This window comes from Leptonotus elevatus, chromosome 3, assembly GCF_054856555.1.
Source record: "Leptonotus elevatus isolate MCC_2025b chromosome 3, RoL_Lele_1.0, whole genome shotgun sequence".
Taxonomy (NCBI): Eukaryota; Metazoa; Chordata; class Actinopteri; order Syngnathiformes; family Syngnathidae; genus Leptonotus; species Leptonotus elevatus.
In genome coordinates, this window is record NC_141241.1 from 2,653,001 (window position 1) to 2,675,325 (window position 22,325).

Below are 22,325 nucleotides of genomic sequence, written 5' to 3' on the forward strand. Positions count from 1 at the left end.
TATGGGACGTGTAGGTATGTCTATGTCATTGTAATTGTAATTGTTATATTGTTATAATAGTTTTAACATTTAATTATAACATGCCTAGTTGCCTATACAAGTAACCGCTTATTAAAACCATACAATTTAGTGACTGTCACTAATATAAAAGCATAACAAATATGGGACACATTTGTGGATAGAATGTTGGTGTGGCCCTCCACAGCTGTGCCGCTTTCTCCTCGTAGCCCCTTTGGAAAATATATTGCCCACCCCTGGATTTGCTAAATGTTAGTAGAATACAGCTCAGCAATTTGGCAATGTGTGGAAAACAAATTCGCAACTGGGCAATGCTTTGTATCAGCTCGGGACACAATGAGCTCCCACTCCTTATTGTGCACAATGCAACACTGGCAGGAAAATAAGAGTTGGAAATTTTCAAAGACGGATTCTCTCATCATTTTAAATTGCAATAGGGCCCATTGCTGTACTAAATGCAAGCAAGCACAATTGGCTTTTTTCAAGTATGAGCATGTCTTAAGCAATACATTTATTGATCTATACTTTTCTGTTGCGTGAATAATAAAGTTGCGAAATCCTGAATCATTTTTTTTCCCATTTTGTTCCGCGGGTGGTTTGATGTATCGTTTCTTTTAATGTGGTGCCTTGTTGACATCTCAACGAGCCAGCGCAGTAAATCAACAGAAGCAGCGTGCGATTGTAGGTGGACGCTAACGGGAAACAATAAGCTCAAGGCAGGACCACACTTTTCAAGCCAGCGCTCCAATTGAACCTGACCAACGTGTTTATTTTGTCACGCCTGGCAAACATGTTCTGTCAACAAGTCCACGGGCCTAGTGTACTGTCAATATTTGGGAAATGTATTGGATAAGACTGGCTTTATAAATAGTGCTGCAGTTGAGGAATGAACTTGATTGTTTTCTTTGGGTTACGTTGAGTCGTCCACAGACAGTTACAGTATGTTTTGAAGTATCTTAATAATTAGAATAAGACAGCGTGCAATAATCATCCTTTTCTCAATGTGTGTTAATTATTTTTTGGGGGGGGGGAAATGGATTTACCGGGCTCTCAGGCTAATCTGTTAATTTACCAGTTAGTTTGTTAGTGCGTTTCCATGTTTTTTTGTTTCTTGGTCTGTATGTTTTGGCAGATTATTAATCATTCGCATGTTTGTTAGTTACTTCGCTTGAGCTTGTTAGTCATTTTTTGAAATTTGTTACTTTGTTAGTCCATTTGCAAATTTGTTCATTCGTTTGGTTTTTGGTAGGGCTGCAACTGAATATGCAGGGTTTTTCCTTGCTCAAAATCAGGCAGATTCATCCACTAGTACATATTAAATTGTGTATATATAGTTCAGCGTTGTTGTAAAACACTATAATGTTTATTGTATATACTGTGTTTTTATGACTTTGGCGATGGCTGGAGCGCCAAATGGGGGTGTGCAGCGGTTGCTCCATGATCAGTTTTTTCTTCGGTACATTAAAGTTTAAAATAAAGAAAAACAAGAAAGCCGTTTCATTTTCGGTTGTTGCTTCAGATCTTTCCGGTGAAGTGCTGTTGATATAGCGCCTCCATTATGGCGCAACACGGCAACTGCAGTTAAAACATGTTGCTGCCGAGCTGAATCAACACAGCTGGAGCATTGTGTTGAGCGATATCAGTGGCTCAGGCTGGAGGCGGTGAGCAAATTAGGTGGAGGTGGCCGCCTCTAAATTTTCTACACAGGAAAAACCCTGATTTATTAATAATTAAATGTATTCTTTTTTAGAGTAATTAGATTTAAAACATTTTAAAACGTCCATTGCTCTAATAAAAAATATGTAACATTATTTCAAATTAAAAGTGCAAAAAATCTGCAAACAAAAATTTATATTGATTTAGTTAAGTTAATGGTTTTGTCCATAACGTGTAAGAAAATGAATGAAGGTCGTTGTTTCAGCTATTTGCAAATGTCATATCATAATAAACACAAAGATAATCAGATAATCATTCCGCTCTCGTGGAGGCCTGAAGAAATCCAAGAATATTTAATATTTATGTTAAACAATGTGTCTAAATTAATCGATTATCAAAATAGTTGTCAGTAAATTTGATAATCAGTTAGTTTGTTGTTTTAATTTTTGGGTTTACAAATTAGTTTGTTTTAGGGCTGCACACATTTATAATTATAATACGATGCAATATTGTACTGTTTAATATTGCGATATTTAAGTCCACCCGGTATTATAGTGTTGCGGGTATTTAACGAGGTTAGCATTTATGCCTGAGTCACAGTCGATAGATGGACCGGATTCCATGACTCTATGCTGTCATGATTTGCGTCTCAATAGGACATAAAAGCCTTGTGGTTGAATCCCAAATCCACTGTAAATTGATGGTCTTTTTAAAAATTTCTCCACCTGCAGTTTGCGGCCCAAGCATCGACATCGGCAACGACATCAGCGAATTCCGACGCCTGGAGAACTGCACGGTGGTGGAGGGCTACTTGCAGATCCTCCTCATCGGCGACAAGAACAACAACCAAGATGTCTTCCGCGCGCTCAGCTTCCCCAAGCTGACCATGATCACGGACTACCTGCTGCTGTTCCGGGTCTCCGGCCTGGACAGCCTGAGCACAATGTTTCCCAACCTGGCCGTGATCCGCGGCCGCAACCTGTTCTACAACTACGCCCTGGTCATCTTCGAGATGACCAGCCTGAAGGACATCGGCCTGTACAACCTACGCAATATCACCCGCGGCGCCATCCGCATCGAGAAGAACCCGGAGCTGTGCTACCTGGAATCGGTGGACTGGTCGCTTATCATGGATGCCGAGTTCAACAACTTCATCGCTGGGAACAAGCAGTCCAAAGAGTGCAGCGACGTGTGCCCGGGCATCATGGAGAAAAACCAGCAGTGCCGCAAGACCATGTTCAACAACAACTACAACTTCCGCTGCTGGAACTCCAACCACTGCCAGAAAGGTAAGACGGACAAATTGAAGCTGCGGCCATCTTTTTTTTATATTACTGTTGTTCTCAGATGCTCCAACACGGAATAGAAAAGCAGTCAAATGCTTTTATTGAAGCACTTCTGTGTGAAGAGGCCCTTTGAGTCTTTATGACTGCAGTCTTTTACGTGAATCGCTTTGCTCCTGGCTATCAGCAGACATGTTCTGAGTGTGAAGGTTTTTTTTTTTTTTTTTTTTTTTTTACAGTACAGTTTATTTAGTGTAGTTGTTAGCCATTTGTTAGCATATGTTTGTTAGTTAGTTTATTAGACAGTGTCACCTTCACATGAACATGCCTTTTCATTTCCTTTTTATGACTGCGGCGTTCGCAGTGACTTGCTTTGCTGTTTGGCAAGAGCGGATGTGTGCGTGGGCGCGTGTGCATGTGTGTGCGTGTCTCAAGTGTTTCCCTGGTGACCAGTTGCCTCGCTTGCGGACTCAGCATGTTGATGTTTTGGTCATGTGACGACGCGAAAGAGTCGCAGAGCAGGCTCAGGTTTGCATAGGATGCAAATGTGTCGCACACACAAAGGTGGAGCATTAAATGGATGAACGAGAGCTTAACTTTGGGAGGACTGTTTTGTGTTTGGAATACAGGACTGTTGTCCAAATTGACTTCTCGGGTGGTAGTTTCTGTACTAAGGCTTGAGTTCATATCGCCGTTGTGCAGCGATATTTTGCCTTACAATCACCCAGACACAAGGAGGTCAAACTTAACAGGAAGGCGCCTGATAAATGCATCTTTTGCCTATAAACTCCGCCATGTTGAGTCTATGGGCTGTGATGTTTGTCTGAGGTGGCGCTAGGTGGGGAAAGAAGCTAAAGAGTTGCAACAGTCAAACAATATGTTTTTTGGGGGGTGTCATTATTTAATATTTGACTCTTTGTGAGTCAAAATAATGTGGTGTTTTATTAGTGCCATCTTGGTGATTATAGACGATACGACAGTCAAGAATGCAAATAAACCGAAGAAAATTAATAGGAGTCAAAATAACAGTCAAAAGTAACCCAGTGGTGGATCAAAAATTATCCAAAGATCCACTTTATGGGTCAATTTGACCCAACTGTCTGGGTTGAGTTATACAAAATGACCCAATTTTTTTGACCCAAGTAAAGGAATCTGACCAATATTTATTAGTTTTCCACTAAAAGACCCATTTCTTGACTCAGTTAAATTAAGTTGGCCCAAGTAGAGGATTGGTCAATTTTTGACCCCTAGTATTATTATTTTTTAACCAACTGTTTTTAAGAGTGTGCGTTTTTTAATATTATTATTATTATTATTTAATTTGTTTCTTAGTGTATTTCAGGGCTTGAGACACTGACTAAAGAGGTCGCTGATGTGAGCTGTTTTTCGGTTCATGCATCCCCTTCATTGAACATAAAATACCGGCATGTTTATTTAAAAAAAAAAGCTCTTGCGTTTGTTGTTTGTTGTAATCCATCCATTATCCGAACCGCTTATATTGGATGGAAATACTGGCAGATTTCCTCCAAGCAGGTGTGCAATTTGTTCGTTGCTCTGGTGTTTCATGGGTGGTGGACAGGGCACTTATTTGCATTCAGTCAGTACAGACTGAAGACCTTCCACCCCCAATATATCATTTATGATATATGGAGACACTGACGTCTCCACATCAGCGTGTGAGATCGTATATGGCCGCAATATTGTGAATGGGAGACCGTCCTATTGCCACATTGATGTTAAAACATGCCCATGCAAATGTTTCAATACATAGAGTTAATGAAACATGCTATAATAAGCAATAATAGTCGTCTTGTGTTTACAATTTGCACCTTTTGTTACTTTCAATTTGGTTGTCAGTTCACTCCTTAGTTTGTTAGACCGTTAGCTTATTTGTTAGTTGGTTGGTTAGTTAATTAGTTTGTCCGACAGTGAAAAATTAGCTGTCAACCACAGTAGACACTTTCTGCTGGTACACTGGCGTCACCTGTTTTCAAATCTTTAAAATATCTTCTTCTTTTTTTAAGTCTGTGACAGACCCCACACATAAAGGAAAAAAATCGGGTATTCAACAATTTTGTTTGTATTGTGTGTGATCTGCTCTGATAATCCCAACACAGAGCACCTCACACATTAGGATTGTGTCCCACCAGAAATCTTGAAGCCAAATCCTCTGAGGTAGTAATCTCGTATCATCACACAGGATCTAAAAACCAATAACAACAGGCACGCCGATGTTTCCGAAGAGGACCAGAGGCGAGAGCATTGTAAAATGATGTCGGAAAGAATGAACTTGCTTTGGGAAAACACTTGTAAGGCCTCTGGGGAACCCGCTAATATACAAAAACGACATTGGGTAGTTCATATTCTGTTTCATTCACAACCGCGTGCGTCCTTGATCGTCAGTCATGGCGCTTCCGTTCTTGTCACAGTCCACAGTCGGATACCTCGAGAGTCGCAGTGTTTCCCTAAACACGTGAAGATTTTTGGTCGTAAATATTGAACACGTTTAAAATGTAATATTGTCAGCCCGACTCGTTTTGCATCCTATTACTGGGACAAATCCACTCTTAACACACCTCAGACATGCGGATAACTTATAGTAGGACAATCTTATAAAACATAAGGTCGTCGGGCGTTTAACGTCCTTTGTCGGGAAGGGGCAAACTCGGGACAAAAATGGCCCGATTGTCTGTGTGTACCCGGCCTTCGTGTCTAATGTAACCCGTGGTGCATTACATCCAGACAGCTGGCGTCTCCATGGCCGTTCATCAAAAGCCAACTGTAAGTTTACAGATGAGCTACTTGCAGCCGCAACGGCGTTTTTGTTTGCTAGTCAGCCGACTGCAAAGTGGGCCAAACGTAGGGGGAAGTGGAGCAGGACCCCGTGAAGACGCCGTCTGCCGGGCTCCAGAGGGAGTCTGTTGGCACGGCAAATGGGCCAGCACTAAAGAAGAAGACAAATAGAAAAAAAATAACTTTAATTTGGTGCTTAATAGGAGGCTGTGAAGTTTGAAGTTGTCTGGTGGCTACCTGCTTGTGTGCTATGTCTAATTGGGCACCATGAAAGCGCCCATTTGTACCCAGATGTCATTCTTTTTTTTCATGGCCGACATACTTCAAAACTTCAAAGACGGCCTGGGAGCAATCAAGGACCATGTGACGGTGATTGTGATTGTGCCATTTGTTTGTGTGCGCGTTTGTCTGTTCACATTTTTAGTCGTTAATGTGTTTGTGAGCTTGATTCCGTGCATCGGCATGTCATTTTGTTTGCAAGCCCGTTTGTGGATAGTTTATTTGTTCATTCCAATCTTTACAGTGTTAATCCATTTGCTTGTTAATTTTCTGCTGTTTGCATGTTATTTTGTGACTTTGTCAGTAGTTAGTTTTTTGTTAGTTACTCTTGACTAATGTGTTAATTGGCTCATTTCTTAGTTTGTTTTCGTGTGCTGTTGTTTGTTTTTTCAATAGTTGGTCTATTTAAACGTGTGTTAGTTTGTTAGTCCCTTTTCACATCATTTAATTTGTTATTCGGCATTTGTTTGTTTGCATGCTTGAAATAAACTAAGTTAATTAGCAAAATGAAAAATTGGAAATTATTGAACAGTCTTTATTAATCTTTTAGTTTTGTTTGATTTGCTTTAGTCCGTTTGCACATTTGTTAATTACAGTTTATTAGTCCATTTGCAAATTCTTTAGTTTGTTTGTTAGTTAATTAATTTTGTTAGGTCATTTATAAATACTTTTTGTTTGCTCAACACATTTCGTTGTCCATTCACATGTTTGTATATTTTTACTCTATTAATCGATTCGTTATCAGATTTGCACTTGTTGGTTCATTAATCATTAGTTAGTTCACACGTAAATTTGCTCATTCACACGTTTGCATGCTTCTTTGGTACCGGTAGTTTGTTAGAACATTTGGACATCGGTTTATTATTTATTATTATTATTCGTTAGTCCGTTCGCACGTTTGTTCAGTTGATATTCTGGTCACTCGTTTGTTTGTGTTAGTTCATTAGTCACACTTGTTTCTTTAATTTGCACATTTGTTTGTTAGGCTGTTCGATTATTAGTTTATTAGTTCGTACAACAGTTAGTCATTGATTGCAATTGGGATTTTTTGGGGGGTATTATTTTATTTGTATTACTGGTAATACTGTTCAAAGATACAAACATGATGAGTTTCACTAAATGTATATACAGTAATTAAACACTTTAGAGTAACATTATTTTTGTTTTAATTAAATCTGATATTACTTCTGTGTGATAACTACAAAATAAATTGAGTGAGGAAAAAAAGCGCGAGACTGCTTATTTCGAATACTATAAGTCATACAATAGAATGGCGACGGGGAAACCGAGGTTTTTATCACACTGTTTACTTCTCTTTACTCGACTTGCCGTGCTACAGCCTGTTGCCCGCCGCCCGGCCGCCTTTGTCCCGACCACATGACGTGAGCGCGGCTGGCTCAGCTGGATTCGAGCAGTAATGTTGCACAGTCGGCGGCCGGGCTCGCAAAAACCCGGTGTTTGCCGGATGGTGGTCGCAAATGGAGTCAATAAGCCATTTTGAAGAGCGTCATTTGCAGTCTGAAATTGTTGTCATCCACGTCATTTAAATCGCTCTGTCTACCTGGAAAGCCTCCAGTATGTCAGGCTGGTCATGTGGTATGTGCATTACCAAGTACTGTTACTCTAAGCACTGATACTCATTCTTGTCCTGTATCCCTATTTGGTGGTTATTTAGCACATTTGTTTGCTGCTCCGGTTTTATCTGAGCTCTCTTGTCTGAATGTGCCTCAGTCATTTCTATTTACAGAGTATGTTGTCCATTCATCAGCTCCATAAAAGCACAAGTGTTGTTTTCCTTGACGTGGACTCATTCATAAAAGTATGACAAGTATAAAAAAGAAACAGTGCTTCAAAGTGTGTTTGCTCTTCTGGGAACGTTTTTTCTTTCTTTTCTATTTTGTGGTGAGGGCGGCATTCTTGTGTGTTTACGTCCCCTATTTGTCTTGGTGTCTTTTCTCACGTTACAGACATTTCGGCAGGTTCCCATCTCACGACGTGGGCTCCATGTCTATGCATGCGGGGTAAACACCTCCCAAAAAGTATGGGAGGTGGTTTTTTTCTTCTTCTTTTTCTTCTTTCCGGCGCTTTGTATCTCAGGAGGAGATGAAAGCACATCATTAAAGTACAAAGGAAGTCCTCTGGGATTTACGGGAAAGGGATTTTATTTCTTTCTTCTTTTTTTTTTTTTGTATTTTTAACCTCAGCCCACAGGGAATACACATAAAAACAGAGGGATCGGCTTGTTGCTCAGCCTGCGATTAGCTTCATTTACCGCCGTTTGCTTGTCAGTGTTGCTCTTTTGGGCTTGTTGTTTGGCACTGTCCTTGTTATTTGTAATACTAGTAGGGCTGTAATGCTATACTGAAAAATTATGGTGGAGTTCATTCGTACCTTGGTTTTCAGGTCACGGCTCAGTCACGGTTAGATACAGTAAGGGAAGGAACAATGATCACCATAAACATGCTGCTTCTCTTTTCTGTGAACATGTTGTATGATGCAGCGGTGCCTTGAGATATGAGTTTGAATTTCAACCATGCTTGATCAAAGCATCTTTTCCCTCTCCCCACTGAAATGCATGGAACTGCCATTACTCTGTTCTGGGCCCCCATAAAACATCACCAAAAATGTAGCACGAGAAAACGAACACCCTGAAAATTATCCATCATCCACCCGTGTACCGCTTATCGTCACCTAGGTTACCGGTGTGCTGAAGCGTGAGAGACAGTCACACCTCTGGACAGTTCGAGTGTTCAGTGATTCTCCAAGTGTAGTAGTAATATCCTTAATGGGTTGTGGTCGCCCTCTAGTGGTGCATGAAAGAATAACTGTGGACATACACTTCTGTTGTATTTAACTTTTTAAGTACAATACACTTGAATGCACAAATTAAAAAGAAAAAAATACCAAATTTATTACATTTAAATCATTTGATTGTAATTTTTAGTTAATTAAAATATTAATTGGTGGGGGTGGGGGTCCACAAACAGCCTGGATTTGAACCCACTGCCTCTTTACAGTGAGGAGGCATATGTAGACCACCATACCGCCACACTCTATAATATCATACTTTATAAAAAAGGTACAGCAATGATATAATTGGATAGAATTAAAAATTAACTTTATCACACATTCTCATTCAACTCCTTGTACACTGTGCTGCTCATTCTGCATGTTTTGGCACAGTTCACACTTTCTTTCCTGCTTGGATTTAGCAGACAATCATCCATCCATCCATGTTGCAGTATACATGCATTGTGAGCCTTTATGTTTTCTTATTGTTCAACAGTGGTTTTCACCTTGGAACTTTCCCATGGATGCCATTTTTGCTCAGGCTTTTCCTTCTTGTTAAATCACGAAAACGGACCTTAACTGAGGTAAGGGAGGCCTGCAGTTTAGATGTTGTCCAAGGTTCCTTTGTGACCTCCTGGATGAGTCATAGCTAAACTCCTGGGGTAATTTCTGTAAGATGGCCACTCCTGGGAAGGTTCACCACTGTTCCATGTTTTCTCCATTTGTGGATAATGGCTCTCATTGTGGTTTGCCTGAGTCTTAAAGCTCCAGCTTTAGTAATGGCTTTCACACTGGTATATGTCATTTAATTTGCTTCTCATCTATTCTTGAATTTATTTGGATTGTGGCATTTCTTTGCAGTAGGCATAGACCGATTATTGGTCAGGCAGTATCCACGATGACACCATATGGGGCCAAAGCACTTTCTGATAGGAAGGTGGTAATTGCTTTCAAGGGAAGTGTTGTTGAAGTGATACATATTTTCTCTTGTCTTGTAGTGGAAGCTGTGGAAAGGCTTGTTGTATATGCATGTACACGTGTAGGCCATTGAGTGACCTGGAAAAACGTAGCTTTTGCAGGCAGTCTAAAAGGGGTTTAGGTAAAGGATGCTGATCTGTAACTAATAGTGTGTGTAGTAACTGCGGTTGATATAATCCACCAGTTGTCATCAGTACAGCTAAATGCTCATTTTTATGGTTTTGTCTTTGTCCACAGTTTTTATATAAAAATGCTTCAGTATTGTCACAGTATTTTAAATCCACATCCCTGCGACCTGTTCACAGAGGCTGATTGGGCTGCTAATGATAGGGTCGGCTGTGTAAAGCAGGGACATTCATGGCTACTTTAATTGAACAGTCACACCCATCTGTGGAATGCCTGAAAGAGAACATTGCTGGTTTGGTTGTGGCGACGGGGCCACTGTAATTATGCGGCCTTTGATTGGGATCCGCGAAACACCGTCTGATTGTGATGAGCTCTGACTGGCTCGAGTGTCTTGTCAGAGGTTATGGTTAAAGTTTCACCTTCTGTTCTGTGGTTGTACAAAATATAAAATGAGAAAAGTATGTAGCGGTGACACCATGTGCTTTTGCATGTCGTCTCTACTTGAAGCACATTTAAGGTTGTTTTTTTTAAATGTGATATGAAATAATGATTTTTTTTTAAATTGTATTTATTTTGATTTACCTGAATTTACATTGACTTTTTTTCTTTTTTCCTACCGTATTTTGTAATGACTTTATTTCTAAATTAAATTTATACCATCATTTTCAGATATTGATTATGCTGTGTTGTCAATTCTAGAGTTGATACTGGCATTAATTATTGCAATAGCTGCATGTGTAGCATTGAGACTCTTTATCGGCGCCAACGAGGTCGACTGGATGGGCTCCAAGCAGGCCTTGAAGTCTAGTTGTGATAAGTCGCACATGAGCATGACTTTTAAGGTTGCCAGCAAGGTCTGCTGTGGCCTTACGGGAATCTTATATGCCAGCTCCGCTGTCCTTCCCATTAAATTCCAGGGATTGTTCAGTCTGCTTTAGCGTGTCAACACAAAAAAAGTGAATGTGTGTGTGAATCCAATCAAAGAATAGTCAGCAGCATTGTACGTACCAACAACAATTCCAATGAAGTTCGGGCGTTGTGTCAAATTTTGCAAATCCTTTTTAATGTTCAAATTGATGAATAGTATTATTTTTGTGTGTGCAAATATTCAGTCTTTTTATATTTGATGCCTGTGACACGTGAAAAAGCTGCGACAGGAGGAACAAAACTGAACAAGACTGTGAAAGTTGAGGAATGTTTTAAATCACCTGTTTGGATCATGTGAACGGGTTGAAAACAGGTGTCACAATTATAAAAAGGAGCATATCCACAAGGCTCAGTTATTTACAAGCAAGGATGGGACGAGTTTCACTACTTTGTGAACAACTGGATGAGCAAATAGTCCAACAGTTTTGAACAACATTTCTCAACGTACAGTTGCAAGGAATTTAGGGATTTCATCATTTACGGTCAATATCATCAAAAGATTGAGAGAATCTGAAGAAATCTGAATGTATGCAGCAAAGCCAAAAACCAACATTGATTTCCTCAGGTGGCACTGCATTAAAAACCGGCGTGGTGATGGTTTCCAGAGGTTGGGGGTGGGGGGTAGGCATGTTGCGTGCTCTGGATGTATGGGGTAACATCTCTACCCGTTAGGTAGGATCCGTTTACAGTACTCCGCCAAGGCTGCCCTTCATTACCATTTCTGTTTATAATATTTCTGGACAGAATTTCTAGGCATAGCTAAAGTGTTTAACGGGCCCGGTTTGGTGGCCTCAGCATTGTATCTCTGCTTTTGATTCAAAGTAGCATTGAATGTGGCAACTATAATATGTGAACAGTTGTGTGCAAACTATCGTGATGCCTTCAGCCATTATCTTCATCCTGTTACACTGGAATATCACAGTATCAGTCGACATCTTAAAACATAAAGGACTACCTGGATGGTGTGATTGCTCCTTGAAAACCTCACACACCCTCTTTTTCATTGTCTGGCTTCTCCGCCGGCTCTGGGTGGGAACAACAACACTTTTTATTTGTCATGTCTTTTCCAGGGCAGTCAGTTGGGGGATGCCAGGAATGTCTTTTGTCTCCCGGTTATCCAGTGGTGTCAGCTGATCTGACAAATGTGTTTTCCAAACAAGTTCCACAAGGTGAACTGCTGGCTCTGTTTAGACGGGCCTGAGTGAAATAGCTTCCCTTTGTCACCTCCAATGCTTTGGCTACAAGGAATTACAAGGAAAGATTAAGCCACCAAGCGGCATGGCATCAACATCAAGGAGATAACAGAGGATGTCCTGGATTCAGTGTTCACTTTTTGATTGTCTCACCAACAACAACATTATTTAATGTCAACTATCGTTACTTGTTCAGTTTTGACCTCTATAAACTGTGATGAGATTTCAGTCGGTAGTACAGTGAACCCCTGGTAATTGTTGATTCATCGTTTGCAAACTCAACTGCTCGCCATCTTTTCTAAACTTGGCAGTAAAAAACGCACCGATCGATGCAGCCATTTTGGGCAAATTCCATGTCTCAAGATCTCATTTTGACGACCTGCTACTTGAGAATTTGCCCAAATGTTCCACATTAGGGAATCGTTGTCCTAGACAGATGTGCGACACTACATTAAGACACATTTTTGCATACTCAATCGGATGTGGGCGGATTCAGATTTAATTGTATCAATGGTTCACCATTAAAAGAGCATGTGAAGTCCTATTCATCAATGCTTTATGGATTTATTTGATTTATTTTTGTATTTGCTGGTAATCCATGCACCTCCAGATTTTACTTATAGAGTACTTCTCTCCAGTAAACGGTGAGTACAAAAACGTACCAGCTAACGAGCTAAAACTTAACCAAGTACAAATCCCTAAGGTCTGTTAAGGACATCACCACACATTTCCCTGGCTTCTCTGTGTGTTTCAGTAATCAAGCAAATTTGGGAAAATAAACAGCACTGGCGCAGTCTCCATAAACACTGCAACAGCATTGGTGATGGACAGAAAACACAATGTGCCCACTTATTACTGTTTCCAGTCCCACACAAAGCCGGCTCTGTTTGCATCGGACAGTTTGTCAGTGTTTAAGGCAGCTCAATGTTTGATGCCGCCAGCAGCGTGTCTGCTAACTGCTGGGGCCAACTAGCATTATTAGGACGCAGATCTCCATTTAAAGTCAATTCGCAGCTCTAGAAATGACCGACCCGGCCGATGAACGACATGGCATCTGGATGTCCGTCGGAGCGGGTCACATCCATGAGACGGCGGCGCCAAAGTGCTCCGAGCAATAAAGATGACAGCAAAGACGTAACACACTGTCAAGTGGAATGTGTGTTTGTGTTTGGCTTGCCAGGAGTCATCAAACATCAAGATACCAAGATAAAAACAAAAGCATTGCTGTAGACAAGATTTACAGATGCTGTTGTCTTCCATAAAATATTTACACAGGACCAATCTGACCAAGACAATGCAGTCTATTGGTGGAAACTTAGTGTTAGTAATGGGACAAGACAACCAAATGGCCCCATTTATTTTGATTGAGACCGATTTCCAGACAGCTCAAAGTCGGGAAGATTCTCCCAAATTGTCTTGACAACCATCACGATTAAATAGGGATTGGACTACAGCTAAGTCACGGTTCTGGATGTCAAGAGACCAAACTAAAGGGTGGCTAAATAAATGTGTTAGGCTCAGTGACTTTGACATCAACTTATCTGCCTTTCTGTGACTCTATCATCTCTGTTGCAACCTGCTGATGACACTCTAAGCCAGTCATGGGCAACTTAAACGATGGAAAGGGCCACAATTTTTTATCAGTGATACTAGGGGAGGCCACGTAGGACCACGCACTTCCTAACCAGATGTATGACAAAAATGATATTTTAAATAAAATGCGTGTAAATTATGTGCGCTTTAATATATATATATTTTTATACTGCACTATTAAACATTGGCGTTGAGGCAAAAAACCCAAAACCAAAATTAGCATTACTAAGGATGGCACAAGATTGCTGAACAGCAAACCAACATTAAGTGCGAGACCTTATTTTTTGTGTGTGTGTTTTTTTCCCTACAAAAGTGAACTCTCTCAAAATTGTAACATTATTGAGGTACTACGATTTTCCTGCATGTCGATCCAATTCTGCAAAAACCCAAACTAAACTGCCTAGTGCCTACCATCTAATGCCAAACTTAAAGCAAAAAAGTGGTACCCCGCTGTTTGCGGGGATAGGGAATAGTAGGAATCCGCATATAATTGACACCCATTAAAATGCATTGGGAACAATAAATCAATTAAAAATGTAATCTAAAAAATTATTTAAAAAAAAAACAGGTGATAAGCTTCCAACATGCATTTTCCAAAATGCCCCCCCCCCCACACACACACATACACACAGAAAAAAAATGGTTGAATTGTGGTAATTTCAACAACACCTGTTGTAAATTTCACCTTTTAGCTCCTTGCTGTAGAACAGAAAGTTATGCATAAAATACTTAATTGAACAATTTTGAAAACGTTCAAATTAGGTTCACCTGTAAAGGTTTAATGTACATTTTTTCCACATTCAACTTATCTTTAATCAATAATCACAAACTATTCATGAAAAGGTATCAAATGACATTACGCCGGTTGTAAATTAAGATATAATGGCTCGGCTCTTCTTTGGGAAAAAGGGAGGGTAAGTGTTAATTTGCAATCCAGGTCATATAGAAAGTTAAAGAATCCCTGTGGGCCTGTTAGTGTTTATCACCTGGGCAGCTCAGTCAATGGAAAACACCACCACCATTGGCGGTAGTGATCACACGGACGTTCTCGTGTAGCGTTCTAGTCAGGGCAGGTTTGTTCAGCTCGGCATCAGGCAGGAATCATCCTCGGATGGGAACCAAGCATGAACAAATTGGAAAGACACAGACCACCATCGACGAGGACCAAGAGTCTGCTTGTTTTCGCCGTACATTTAGGGTCCGCGACAATAGCTTAATTTGGATGCAACGGACCAGAAACATTCTCGCTGTTTGGCTGGCGACCGATGTGGAGTTCCCAGAATACTTTCCCGCCGGGCAGGCATTTGTGACTGAATCCTTTTTGATCCACACCGTTCTCTAACAAATGAATGGAAAAGGTAAACACTCTGCTAATCAGAGCATCAGTCATGCTTTGTACAGTGTTTTGTATTCGGAAACTTTTCACAACCCCCCCGCTTTTTATGTTACACACCCTTAACCCGAAACTGATTGCAGTAAAAAAAATATATATATATATATATATATATATAATTTCTACACACAACACTCCATGATAAGGTGAAAAAAAAAAATTAAAACCAAATCGCAGCTTTTGCCATAAAGCTCAGAAGTGAGCACCGTTTGCATTGATCATTCTTGATGACTGTCAAACCTTCTATTCTCTTACATTCTGCCCAACTGCATTTTCCAATCAAACCCCATTACAGTACAAATAAACACATAGGCAGTATATCAAACTCCCCAGTTCCACAGAAAATCTGTTCTGGCATGAAAAAGTATACAGATACTCTATTCTGCATGACTACGCAGCCTAATAGGACAGTTTAAAAAAAGAAAAAAAAGAAAGGGAAAATAGCTTTGCAGTCAGTAAATGAAACGGACTCGTTTTACTTAATGTTAGCTTTATAGTACTCCTACTATTTCTGAGTTCTGAATTTTTTTCTTCAGAGGGCAAGCAATTTTACTTAATTTTAATTTTAAGGCGTCGTTAATGGGGATTATCAGACGGGCCAATAATCAGTGTATCTGCCATTTTTTGAAATCTAATGACCGATAAATGCTGCTGACCCTGGGGACTATCTGCATCTTTTGTTTTTCTTTGAAATTAAAACAAAGATACATGCAAGTTTAACATAACTATAGGGAGCTGCGGTATTTACTTGTTTAAGTTTTCATTTAACTTTTAAATACATGATGATCATGGGAGCTCCCTGAACTTGTATTTATTTATCAATTTATTTTTAGAATTTTAAAACAAAATCTAAGATATAAAAAGGTAATGAAATTTAGCACATTTGAAAATGGTAAATAAACACGTGCTTTAAGACACTTCAGCAATGTTAATAGTTGAAAAATGTTTTCGCCAATTGCACAACCCCGCACAGTTAACACGGGAAAAAAAAAAAACTTTTACTGAAAATAAACATCGGCTTCAAATATCGATTACCGGCCTCCTTGACAGTCTACAAATAATCAGTATCGGTATCAACCCTGGGAAAAAAAAACATACCAGTCATCTCTAGTGGTTAACATCTCTTTAAATGTTATCTTTAAATTTGGACTTTTTACATTTTTTATTTGCATGACTATTATATATGCTAGAATTGCTTAAACATTGCAAGATTACTGAAAGTTGTGTGATGGTGACAGTTTAACCCTATTTCCAATATTTCCTATGGGGGTGAAACTAGTTTTGAGAATAACTTGCCGACTCCCCCTACTGGCAGTCCCACCCTCAGCGTTTTTGGAGGCAAGCCCACCATGTGAAACGACTTTTCTCCTCCACCCTCCTTATCTCCACCTTCTCCCATCCCGTATTTCTTCCTGTGTCGCAGCAGCCCTGCAACGCGTTAGCACAAAAGCTGGTATCCATTATTTGTCAGACTTGCGTATTGCAGCAGGTTCCCGCCCTTTTTCTTACCCCAGCTCTTTAGTCACCATTTTTTTTTTTTTTTTTAACTTACCGTAAGGTCACAGGGTTGCTTAAGGAGGCTTAAGGGAGGGTGGGCGTGGGGAGAGGAAGAACATTGTGTGCCAAAGAGAGACGCGCGACCACAAAAACAGCTTGCTGAATGGCTGATGGGACCACACAGTTTGGAAGGTTCTGATTGGTGGAGCGGTGAAGGTCACCTCATGGTCACTGACTGATGATGTGTTGTCGTCAAGTTGGACAGACTGCAAGTCCATCGGGTGGCTTTGTGGGTTCAGTTGGCTTAGAAATATTTTTTGTGTTTGTTGTTTTTATGTTAAGGGAATGACTTTGTTGTTGTGTTGACATCTGAGTTTACTTTACTTGCCGACTATTGATTCCATGGCCCGCACACATTACATTGTTCAATTTATGTCACGGGTCAATGAAACTTTTTTGTTCCATGTGTTATAGACTTGTCCATCCGTTTTTTTCTTTGTTTCTGATTGGGACTTATTTGGGTGAAGCCTTGTAATTCACCCCAAAATGTTTACTTCAAATGAAGATGGCAGATCTTCTGTTTCATGTCATGTTTGGATCCTTGAGACTTTTTTCATATTCTTGTTTAGATAGACCATGTCCATCCAGTTTCATGTTTATCGGTGAAACTTGTGTCGAGGGCTGCTTTTTCTTTTTTTACATTTTGAAAATTCCCAAAATGATGTTCCCCTCAGGAACTGAGCTGAATATTTCTTGAGGATAAATAAAACACTCTTAGCGCAAGTGGGTCTTAGAGAGGCAGCATGTGCGTCATATCAATCAGCATCACTTAAACAGCACATAATTTCCCATGACTTCACGACGCAGCCTGTTTAAACACCAAACACGCACACATGGTTAATGCAAACGTGTGACATCATTTTCACTACATATTTTTCATCTCAAGTCTTTTCGAACAGATCCAATTCCAAAGTGAGGTTGGACGTATTGTGCAATCGGTTAATTCCGCCTGGAGACTGTAAATTATGCTTCTTATTCGTTACTTGTCCTCATATTGGAACATGCGGAGACCCTCACTACAGCAGATTGAACAATTTGTATACTAAGCGGGGATGTTTGTAGTTGTTTGTTGTCACAAAGTGCTCAGTCAACAAATGTCTGTGAGAAACATAGGCATCTGTTTTTAAATACGTTTTTTCAGTTACTCCAGAAACCCAACTATTTGCAGATAAGCAATTTAAAAAAGTCATTTTTGCATTGAAATGTTTTTCATTTCTGTGTTTCACCATCAGAGTGCCCGGAGAAGTGCGGGCGGCGAGCGTGCACAGCGAGCGGCGACTGCTGCCACGCGCAGTGCCTGGGCAGCTGCATCGTGGCAGGCAGCGACGGCTCCTGCGCCGCCTGCATGCACTACTACCACCAGGGCCGCTGCGTGGCCGACTGTCCGCCTGGCACCTACAAGTTCGAGGGTTGGCGTTGCGTCAGCGCCGAGCTCTGCTCCAGAGTCCACCTGCCGGACTACGACAGTTTCGTCATCCACGAGGGCGAGTGCATGTCGGAATGCCCTTTCGGGTATACGCGCACCACCCCCAACAGGTGAGCCTGCCGCACTGCATCTAGCTTAGCCCAGCCCGCCTTTAATTTACATTTAAGAGTGCAAGAATTTTTATATCTTTGTGACAAATTTTGTTTTAGGTATGTATAACATTGCAGCATTTTGTCGAAAATTTTTGATAATGGTGACTTTAACTTGATGACTGTCACTGATTGGAGTTTTTGGGCTGCGGGCTAAGCTACTTATAACCAATTAAATGAACTCTCCATTCTGGTTGAGAAATATTAGCATGTCAACATGTGAAAAATATTACAGATGTATTAATATCCCACTATGGCTAGTTGCTAGGGAACCTCCTTTTTTTCAGACTTTAAACTGCTAGTAAGTAAAAAAAATAAAAAAAATAATTTGAAAGCAGGACTGTATGTTTTAGTCCTGTGTTTGTCCATATGTCTGTCTCCAGCATGTCCTGCACCGCCTGCGACGGCCTGTGCGATAAAGTGTGTGAGGAGAAGGTGATTGACTCCGTGGACGCGGCGCAGTCCCTGAAAGGCTGTACGGTTATCAAAGGCAACCTGCACATCAACATCCGCAGAGGACGTAAGTACACCACATTGATGTTGGCTTCTTACCACTATTTGACACGCAGTCAAAGCACACGGCACGGATAGCTAAGATGTACACTGGAACCTCGATTTTTATGGACCCGAAACCAACGTACTCAGACTTTAACGGACAGAAAATAGCGTCCAGTCCATTTAAAGTGTACAGCCCTTCGTGTACAGTAGTTGTCAAAGTCGGTTAGTTCCGGAATTACCGCGAGAATTCAGCTTGTTGGCAAGGTTAATAGTTTTGTGCTGTACTGGGATTTTTTTTGTGCCATGAAAACGGTACAAAAATAATTTGTACTGTATTAGGCCACAATTTAACAAATAATCATCTCTAATGGACAACCCCACCCCCATATTTGGGTACACCCTGGACTGGTCGCTTGTCAATCACAGGGCACATAAAGACAGGACTATGAATGCTCACATTCACACCTATGTACAATTTAGAGTCTAAACATGCATGTTTTTGGAAAAGTCAGAGAAAACCCATGCGCACATCTGGAGAACATGCAAACTCCAAATAAGGAGTGAGAGTCAATATCGCATCTTTAACCTCAGAACTGCTAAACAGTCGTGCCATCTATTACCGATGTGTTGCATCACAGCATAAAATAAAGGAACTGGCCTCACCGTTCCAGTACTTTTGAAGTGGAGCTGATTTCCCGCTTGGTGGCTCTGAGGTAAACATATGAGAGCAAAACACTTTTTACAATCCGCAGTGATGTCATATGCAGTCTAGACCAGGATCTCGGAAAGTCTGAGGACCGTGTAATTTCCTAACTTTAAGTCATAAATAAAAAAAATTTTTAAAGTGCAATGATAAATATTAAGTGTGTGAGTGTATTTTAACATTGTGTCTCAACAGACAACATGGTGGCCGAGCTGGAGAGCTTCACGGGATTGATCCAGAGGGTGACGGGCTACGTGCGCATCCGACACTCGCACACGCTCAGCTCGCTGGCCTTCCTGCGCAGCCTGCGATACATCGAGGGCGAGGAACTCCTGGATGAGTAAGAACACACAAACAAATCAAATAAGCTAAGACCCAGTGTTTTTTTTATTTTTGCATCATTATGTTAATTGTAGTTGGCTTCATTTTACTCAAATTAATAATACCGGTTTAGTTGTTATTCCGTAAAGTTCGTCTCAATCAAATCAAGAAACTATCTTACCACTGCAGCAAAACATCCTCCCCTTGTTTCTCCTTGAGCTCACGAGAATCTTTCTGTCTCAAGGCTCTACATTGCGGTCCTTCCTGTATGTCTAGGTGGTACCCAACGTATCATAAAAAGCCACATTGCCACCTCCCGCCCCCCTTGCCCTTCTCCCCGGATCTTATTTTCCCCGTTGGTGCTCCAAGATTAATGGTGACGAAACGGATTGGAATGTGTCTGGTAATGAGCAAGAATGCTGCGGAGTTGCCACATGACTTTATTTGTTTGCAGTAGAAACGTATGCTCAGAAGGTGGTTGTCAAAATGTAGAAAACATCCCTGACCGCCCTCAGACACGGGCGATTATGATTATCCACATTACAACCAGGTGCATTTGGCCGATTTAGACCCGATTCCTAATAAAAAGGCAGATTTAAAGGATTGCAGAATCTGATGTAGCCTAGCATGTGCTGCTCATTACTTATGCTCACTTACTCAATCCTTCGGACTAGAAGCAGTAATGGGGGGGCTATGCATGAAATGGTTGTATTACTACTTTTGAGCTGGTGATACCCTGATTATGGAGTTTACATGCAACTGAATGATGACTCCTTCCTCGTTGGCCCCGCTAGCATGTACGCTTTCTCGGCGTTCGACAACCAGCAGCTGCAGTACCTGTGGGACTGGAAGCAGCACAACCTTACCATCAGGAACGGGAAGCTGTTCTTCCGGGCCAACCCCAAGCTCTGCTTGTCGGAAATCCAGAAGATGTGGGAGCAGACTGGCCTGGCGGGGCGCTTTGACGGAAGTGACTTCCGAAACAACGGCGACCGAGCCAGCTGTACGTGCTAAGCAGTTCAAATGTTTCCCGTTTTTATGTATTTTTTTGTTTACTCTAATGTTTTCGTATATATTTGTTTTAGCTATATATATTTTTTTTCTTCTTTTTTTTTAAGAGCTCAGTATTGTTCATTCGGAAATGTCATCATTGCTCTTTTTTTTTTTTTTTTGTGTGTGTGTGTGTGGGTGAGAATGTGTATGTGCGTGCGTGCGTGTATCTGTTAGCTCACCAGAAAACCTATTAGAAAAAATCTCATACCGTTCACCTAAACCGAACACCGCCGTCAGGAGACCCGTTGTTTTAGCTATATAATATTTTTGTATTTTCTCATATTTTTACCCCAATTCTTAGACAATATTTAATTCCATTTATTGTAACACTCTGCTGAGATACTCTAAACTGAGCTGCGGACGGCACTGTGCAGTGGGGGGGGAAAAAACACATCAAGGACCCCTGAGAACCTCATGACTTTTAAGGTCAATGCAAGATTTCCCTTTGATTCAAGAACTGTCTTTTACCCCCTCAGGCGAAAGCACCATCCTGCAATTCAAGTCCAACACCACCAGCAGCACCAGGATCAAGCTGACCTGGCAGCGCTACCGCCCCCGAGACTACAGAGACCTCATCAGCTTTATCGTCTACTACAAAGAGGCGTACGTCTCTATTTCCCGTCTCCTCCCTTCTTCTGATCACTCAGTGCAGTTGCACTCATTATTGACGAACTCCCCCCCTATACCCGTCTGCCTTCGCGTAGGCCGTATCAAAACATCACTGAGTTTGAGGGGCAGGACGGCTGCGGCTCCAACAGCTGGAACATGGTGGATGTGGAGCTGCACCAGGACAAGGACACCGACCCTGGCGTGCTGCTGTCCAGCCTGAAGCCATGGACGCAGTACGCCGTCTTCGTCAAAGCCATCACACTCATGGTGGATGACAAGCAGGTGCCCAGTGCCAAGAGCAAGGTGGTGTACATCCGTACCAGCCCCTCAGGTAAACCCACTCGGAGGAGTAGTGGCAAGCAGCTCATAAATTTCCTCTGAAAATTCTTTAATGGTACTCTGCCTGAAATATCTGTCTAAATATTTTGGCAAATTAATTAATTAATTTCATTTGTTTCATCCTGTTCCTCTCAGTTTCCACTTAATCTGTTATCATTTAAAACGCCGCCGCCTGTTATCTGTCCGCAGCCCCCTCCATGCCTCAGGACGTGCGTGCCTACTCCAACTCCTCCACCCAGCTGGTGGTGCGCTGGCTGCCCCCGGTGTCCCCCAACGGCAATCAAACCTACTACCTGGTACGCTGGCAGCAGCAGGCCGAAGACCGAGAACTGTACCAGCACAACTACTGCTCCAAAGGTATACACGCTTGCGATAAAAATACATATACATCAAGTATCAGACAAAGGTAGATTTTGGTGAACTTGAGGAGGCCGAGTTTTTGCCTCAGCGACCACCAAATCTGCTTTTAGAGTACCACAGGGCAAAAAAAAGGCCCAAGGTCCTTCAGTTTGATGTCATGGCAGGTGTCTATCCCCTCATCAACCGGGACAAACGGCATTGGGGATTTATTAAATAGTGTTGCTATGTCAAATGTTATTTTTATTAATGTGCCTGGGACCGCAAAAAAAAAAAGTATGAAG

At 41.2% G+C, this 22,325-nt stretch overlaps 1 protein-coding gene across 2 annotated transcripts in view; it reads left to right on the plus strand.

The window, feature by feature from the left end:
- The window catches only part of igf1rb (insulin-like growth factor 1b receptor), a 46,825-nt gene that overhangs the window by 11,512 nt on the left and 12,988 nt on the right, over window positions 1-22,325 (plus strand). For both annotated transcript variants that reach the window (XM_086070568.1, XM_086070565.1), the window contains 8 exons: window positions 2,406-2,963; window positions 17,819-18,122; window positions 18,545-18,681; window positions 19,558-19,702; window positions 20,478-20,686; window positions 21,213-21,339; window positions 21,441-21,676; window positions 21,874-22,041. In XM_086070568.1, coding sequence (XP_085926694.1) covers window positions 2,406-2,963; window positions 17,819-18,122; window positions 18,545-18,681; window positions 19,558-19,702; window positions 20,478-20,686; window positions 21,213-21,339; window positions 21,441-21,676; window positions 21,874-22,041 — 1,884 coding nt within the window. The remainder of the gene's footprint in view (window positions 1-2,405; window positions 2,964-17,818; window positions 18,123-18,544; window positions 18,682-19,557; window positions 19,703-20,477; window positions 20,687-21,212; window positions 21,340-21,440; window positions 21,677-21,873; window positions 22,042-22,325) is intronic.